The sequence below is a fragment of the Vigna umbellata genome, chromosome 6, assembly GCF_029865625.1.
Source record: "Vigna umbellata cultivar VRB3 chromosome 6, Vumbellata_1.0, whole genome shotgun sequence".
Taxonomy (NCBI): Eukaryota; Viridiplantae; Streptophyta; class Magnoliopsida; order Fabales; family Fabaceae; genus Vigna; species Vigna umbellata.
In genome coordinates, this window is record NC_142170.1 from 14,235,609 (window position 1) to 14,242,962 (window position 7,354).

Consider the following 7,354-nt stretch of genomic DNA (forward strand, 5'->3'; position numbering starts at 1 on the left):
ATTTTTTTATAATCATCATGTTAAATAACAATATATAAATTATTATTTAAGAAAATGTAAATTAAATTTATACTTTTATTAATTTTAACTAAGTAAATTTTATTTTCTATTCATTTTAATTATAAGGAAAAAAACTTATATTTCAATATATCACATCCATTAAATTATCAAATCTCTTTCATCTATCTCTTAAATCAAATAACACCACAAATTCTCTCCTCAATCCAGAAAATGTTGCATGGTGAAGCCGTGTGATAAGAAATAAATGTGACGGATGAGAAGAGGATGGGATAGAGGAAAATCTAAAACATTTATATGAGCAACATTAGAGATGTTCTAATTTTAATTTTGATTGATGTCTGTCTTATAACATTTATAGCAGAAGCAGATTTTTGAAGCTACATTCAGTTCAACTACCCCATCTACCACTTCTACAACCACCAGCCTAAAACCTCCTACTACTACTAACCCACCCAACCATACAAATAACTTACAAGAACACACCAACGAAAAAATTAAAAAATTGACAATTAAAATTGTAAACGCAAAACAAAAAGGATGACAGTTTATTTTCTTTCTATCTATTTTTCACTTCACCGGTAGGTTCTGTAGGATGGAGTGTACATACAACTCTCTGCAAACTTCACCAAATCTTTTGGTTGAGGAAGCCGAGTGGCCAAACCTGACAAAACAAAACAAAGTATACTCAATTTTACAACACTCCTACTTACATTTTCTTTTCAGAAATGTCAAAGAAAAGATGCTTGAAAAAAGAAAAGCTTACCAAGCTCATAAGCCTTAGCAGCAACATTGGCAGCTATGTGAGCTGAAATCTTTCTGATGTTGGTGAATGGTGGGTATATGAGACCCATGTCAAAGTTCTCTTGGCTAACTTGTGAAGCCAGAGCCTCGGCTGTTGCATTGTTACATATTAATCTCAAATGGCATCATAGGATTGCAAAATTGAAACAACGTTCAAGTGTTTGTGTTGTACTTACAGGCAGCCAGAAGAAGGTCATCGTGCACTCGAATGGTCCCAGACATTATCAAACCGAGTCCGAATCCAGGAAATATGTATGCATTGTTGGCCTGATGAACAAAAAAACAAAAATGTCCAAGTTAGACCTTATTTCAGATGTGACATTTTTTTAATGTAAGTAAAAATCTCAAGGACTTAGACCTGGCCAGGCACAAACACTTTCCCCTCATATTCAACCGGGGGAAATGGACTCCCACTTGCAAAAATGGCACGTCCCTGTTGGAGATGCACGAGAAACAAAGGAACAAATAAAATATTCAGTACTGGTCAACCAAAACTCCTATACGAATAAATAAAAATTGAGTCTTTTGCTGTACAACATTGAAATATTGAATTCTAATGCAAAAAATACAGTTCCGTGTGTTAATAACCTGACTCCATTTGTAAGCTTCTTCTGCAGTACATTCTGACTGTGACGTAGGGTTGGAAAGAGAAAGAATAATAGGTTTCTACAAGCATTATCATATATTAAATTGATTAGCTTATTTGAACATGAAATTCATGGAAGGTATTAGGTAATAAATAAGTTGAAATACTACCTCGTTGAAAGAGGCCATAGCCTCAATCACCTCTTTAGTAAAAGTTCTTCCTTGTCCCGATGTCCCAATCAACACTGTTGGTTTAATTTGCTGATTAAATAACATTTGAAAATGTCAGAATTCAAACTTGTGCCGTGTATATGTCGTATAATGGATAGAAAGATAAACAATCATACATTAACAGCATCTAAAAGATTGTTAACAGGTTCATGCTCATGAGCCCAGGGCTTCTTGAAATGTTGGAGTGAATCTTTGCGGGAGCTAACAATCAATCCCTGTTAAAGTTTAAACAAAAGATTAATGAAATGGAAGATGAGAATCTACTTCGAACAGGTGGGGCTAAATTGGGTTTTAGACAACCTTTGAGTCCACCAACCAAATATTCTTGCGCACTTCCTCCAGTGGAGCATTTGTCTGCATAAACAAATGTAGTTTCTCAATAACTAAATTTCATGCATTATTCACATCTCAACATTCTCACCATCCGCCACAGGAAAAAAAAAAACACAACACTAAAAGCAGCTAACAAACCTGTTTTGATGTTTCAAGTGCTATGAGCTCTGCTATTCCAGTGCCAGCCTGCAACCGCAAGACAATGCAATTAAGCCAGAAGGATAAAAACAGGCCAATCTTTATCTATGACCAATAAGGAACGTGAGCCCAGAATTGTACACACTCACCTCTCCAGCACCAAGAAACAAGAATCTGTGATCAGCTAAATTACCACCAACCAATTTCAGAGCTGCAACTAATCCAGCAAGGACAACCGATGCTGTTCCCTGGAACACAGTAGATACAATATCAGGGCTGGTTATAGGTTATAAGTATAGGTAAGTACCTGAATTCATTGGTGAACAGAAATTTCTTACCTGAATATCATCATTAAAGACCAGATGTGTTGACCTATATTTCTCGAGCAGATCAAAAGCATTGTGGTTTGCAAAGTCTTCAAACTAAATACATGACAAAACAGGTATAGAAATCAGAAAAACGAAACTAGCAAAGACTACAGTATAATATGCCAAGAAATATTGTCTCTTGAAACACTTGTTAATACCTGAATTAGGACCTTTTCTCCATAAGTTTGCTTGAGTGCTGTCATAAATTCGTGCATAAGCTCGGCGTACTCCTGGAACCAAAGAAGTTGAAACAGAGTAGGTACTTAGCATAATAGGAAATTAGGATGCCTGAAATTAAAAATTACTAATTTCACATAATTGAGCAAGGAAAATAAATCACGAACCTGCCCAGTTGCACGTCTTTGCTTTAGCCCAATGTATAATTCATCATTCAGCAACTGCTCATTGTTTGTACCCACATCAATGGTAATAGGCAAACACTGAAAAACATAACATTACAGGATTACTAAGAAACGAAAGTTACAATATGCACAACAATTTGTAATGTCCGAAAAAAAAAAAGTTAAGATCTTCAGACAAAGAAACAGATGATTATATGTTTATGACAGGCATAACTTATAGGTTAACAGTGTGATCAAATATACTTACAGCTGATGGGCGAACTCCTCCAAGTGCTGTATATAAAGAAAGTTTCCCCACCGGTATTCCCATTCCCTAAGAATACAGTAAAGCAGAGATTACAACATCAGATTTTGTGATTCAATATAACTCATAAATAATAAATGTAAACAGGTATAATGGAATTTACCTGACAACCAAGATCACCAAGACCCAGGATTCGTTCTCCATCAGTTACAACTATGACTTGGATGTTCTTCTCAGGCCAATTCCTTAGTACTTCACGGATCTTCCCCCTTTAAGTTCAAGTACCACCCAAGAGACAAAGGAACAATAAAATCAATACAACCAGTGATCACTTACAAAGCATTCTAGGGGAATAAAACAGAAATCAAAACCAAACTCACTTCTCTTTCAAACTTATATAGAGACCCTGAGGACGCATAAAGATGCTCCCATATTTCTGACAGGCTTCACCAACAGTTGGAGTGTAAACAACAGGGAGTAACTCTTCAACGTGATTAATAAGAAGTGTGTAAAATAGCCGTTCGTTTCTCTCCTGCAACGCATGACATATTAAAGTGAAAGCATTAATAGCTTAACAATGAAGAAAGATCAAAGATGAATATCAAAATGATAAAATAAAATTAAGACCACAAGAACTTTTGCCATTGTTCAAAAAGTTGCTGTGCAAGACAACAGACGGGGAATAGAAAATCCTTCACAGATGGATGCATCTTTTCAGAATATATTCTCAAACTGTTAGATATAGTTACGTTTTGGGAAAATAGTAAATGAAGTTCAAAAGATATATCATGAAAAACTGTATCATTGAAATAATTGTACACTAGGCCACACCTGAAGATCCATCATTGCCATGTACTTCTGCAATGGAACTTGATACTGGCGTATGTGCCGGATCATTTTCTTTACCTGACCAATAAAGAAGTAATAACTTTGAATCGATGTTGAGTGCACACACAATTTATTGTGTTGGAAAATAAAATAAAAAAATAAACTTTCAGATTATTGCCTGAGTTTCTTGGGGAATAACTGATGGGGGAAGAAGACCACGCAAGTAGTGAGAATCCCTCTCTTTTTCACTGAAGGCAAGCCCTTTGTTGAAGTGAGGATCTCGTAACAATGTATAACCACTACAAAAAAAGAAGCGGCTAAGAATCAAGAACACGCATGATGGCTAAACAGTCTCAGGTTATAGTGAGAAAGTATCACAAACATTAAAAAAGTATTGTTTTTCTCCATTTTAAAAATATAATTGAACTAAGCCATCAAAGGACATCACATTCAGCCTACACGAAAACAAGAGAAAGAACATATTCCATGCAAACCCCCCAAAAAAAATCTGGATTATGAAAGTCTAGTTGGAGTAAAATTAGAAAGATTCATATATTAAGGACCCGTGATATTTATAATAATTAGTCACATCCTAAGGGAAACTCCTTTATTTAGAATCCAAATACAATAATAGAAAAAATATCTTCAAGATACACAAAGATGCATAAATCATCAAGGTTAACTGGCATTTCAAGGATATATAAAGCTGAAATGAAACAGAAAAAAAAATGACCATATAAATTAACCACACCGCGCTTATTTAAGATCTCTCTATGAATATAAAACACCAAAACCTTGTTCAGTCCATTCTTGATAACTCCAGTTCTGGCAGTGACACACACAAAGATCCAAACTTGTAATTTGAATCTAAATAAAACATGAAAATAATGAAAAAAATCAAGAGTGGTACCTAGCAACGGAGACACTCCAAGGGGTAACAAACTGGTCCTCCGTCGCCCTATCCTCGCCGTATACATCTTGAGGACCACCGGCCGAGATGGAGTTACCGTCAACGTCATCCACCGGGGAATCCTTTTTCAATTCTTTCAAAGGCGTCTCCATCACAACGCTGTTGTTTCTATCACCCGGCCTGCCGTTGCTTGGGGTCATGCACACCACCCTCATAGGATTTGAACGCTTCCTCGGCGCATCACCCATGCTTCCACACCCACCTAACCCTGAGTTGGTCTGAGCGAAAAATATTCACAAGAGGGGAAAATTAGACAAATTATGAGCACCCAGATCAACAAATCAGCCATTCTCTTCAAATTCAAAAGAAAAATCCTTTTTTTTTGGTTAAATCAGAAAACCAGAAAACCCAGAAATTTTGGAGAATTTTGACAGAAACTGATCCATATCACGAAAAAAAAAAACGTGAACAGAAGTGAAGAAGACAAGGCAAGGTGGAATCAAAAGATTAACAGAAAATGGTGCAAATCTGGATGTGTTCGAAGTGGGGAAAGTGAAATCAAAAGATCAGTGTGAGGGAAAATTACCAGGAAAGCGCATCTGGTTGACGAGAACATGATGCAAGAGAGAGACGAAAGAGAGTGGTGTGGTTGTTGTCCTGCTGGGTGTATCACCGGGAGAGAGAAAGAAATGAGACAACTTGTAACAAATTCTCTTCACTTCTCTTTTCCTCTGTCTCTCTGCGCCTCCTCTCCCCCTCTTATCTGACAAGCTTTGTTGCACGCAACACACCAACAAGAAACACAACACAGCACGGATCACAACAGAAACAAGCAACTTGCAAGAAACTCTTTCCTACAACCAACCTTATAAAGAGTGTGTGCGTGCAAGAGCATGAACAGAACACAACACAACACTATTTCCCATGATATTACGAAACTACCCTGGACTTGTTCAAAACTGTTTTCAATGTTTTTTTTTTCCAAAGAATATTCAAACAAAAAGACACAGAATCAGTGGGGCATTACCTGTATTTACAGAGCTCCAGTATTTTTAGGACTGCTTCCATAAATCATTTACCAAGTATAATAAGATTGTTATATTATTTATTTTATTCATCAATCTAAAATTTATAAGTCTAGTCCCAAACATGTTTATCATTAAAAGTTGTAATTTTTTTTCCGAGTAGTGAGGTTAATTAATGAATGAATGTATGGCTGTGGAAGGGGGATGCAAATGGTGGGAAGTTCCAATGTGATGTGGGTGTCATTATTATGTTACGACATGTGGCCAATGAAAGAGGTATAAAGAGTTCAGTAGTGACACTATGATGTTGGAAGGTTGATCAAATGGTTTGGAGCCGTAAGATGAAGCATTAGATTTGGATCAATTCCTTTGAGATTTACATAAAGTGTGTCTGTTTTCACAAAACTTCACGTGAGATTCAATCAAAAAATTCTTGCAGCTGTCGGTATGTTGTTTGGGTTTAGACGTCGTTCCACTTAACACCAAAACAAGATCCTGTATTTTCTTCCGTTGTGCTATTCTGTTTGTACTACATACATACACCCTTTGTTTTAGGTATATTTATTTATAAGACTCCACTAATTAATCTATTGGTTTTATACAAATATTTAGTTATTACATTTTGTTAATATTAATGAGATATACTTTTATTTATTATCAAATAGTATTATTAATTTTAATTTTTTATCTATCACGTTCAATGAATCCTTCCATTTTCATTAATAGTGCATTCAATAATACATTGATGTGTTTAATGTTATTAGACTCACAAAATTGTCATCGTTAATATGTTTTTTGGAAAAATAGTTAATGTTAAATACGTTATAAAGTAGATAAGGATGATTAAATACGTTCTGTTTACTATGATTAAATATTTTATTTTATGAAGAAATTTATTAAAATATTTTTTTTTAAATAAAAAATATATTTAAAATTTAGTATTCATACGGACGCTTTAATTGAAAACCGAGAATATCGATTAATTTGACTTTTACTTATTCTCTCCCCTGTGAGATTTTTATATAATTACAGTGAAAATTTTACTTTTTAAAATAATTATATTTCAAATAAGTTTTTTTTCTGTGTTGTTTATCATGTTTAAATAAGTTTGAGTTTAAATTTTCGTTTAGTTTTTAGTAGAGTTGTATTGTACGTCTAGGTTACATTATTTCAATATTTTAAAATATGTTAAAAGTTATTTTTAATATATTAAAATTAAGGTAATTTTGAAGTAAGATAAAAGAATAATACAAAATTATCAGTACAAAAATCTAAACTCTGTAGGAACAATTAATTTAAGACTTATTACTTAATATATTTAATATATGTTACATCATGGATAAATTAAAGTAATGTAAAAGAATAATGTTTTATTTTGTTTGAGGGTAACAATTTTTAATTTTGATATTTTTAGAGACCGAATATAAAATATAAAATGTTATACTTTTTACGAATTTAAAAAACTATTGAACCTGAAAAACAATTGAAATTATTTATTTGAGTAATCT

General features: G+C 34.0%; 1 protein-coding gene across 1 annotated transcript; it reads right to left on the minus strand.

Moving 5' to 3' along the window:
• Nucleotides 1-332: 332 nt before the first annotated feature.
• LOC124830963 (NADP-dependent malic enzyme-like) lies at nucleotides 333-5,669 on the minus strand. Its single transcript, XM_047304843.2, has 20 exons — nucleotides 5,408-5,669; nucleotides 4,822-5,099; nucleotides 4,090-4,210; nucleotides 3,915-3,989; nucleotides 3,464-3,615; nucleotides 3,247-3,352; nucleotides 3,087-3,152; nucleotides 2,822-2,917; nucleotides 2,636-2,707; nucleotides 2,448-2,531; nucleotides 2,259-2,357; nucleotides 2,110-2,157; nucleotides 1,939-1,992; nucleotides 1,755-1,853; nucleotides 1,579-1,668; nucleotides 1,411-1,488; nucleotides 1,181-1,255; nucleotides 999-1,089; nucleotides 785-913; nucleotides 333-682 (listed from the first exon to the last, which is right to left on the minus strand). The coding sequence occupies exons 1-20, from the start codon at nucleotides 5,435-5,437 to the stop codon at nucleotides 594-596; spliced, it is 1,932 nt and encodes a 643-aa protein (XP_047160799.2). The 5' UTR covers nucleotides 5,438-5,669; the 3' UTR covers nucleotides 333-593.
• Between the last annotated feature and the right edge of the window lie 1,685 nt (nucleotides 5,670-7,354).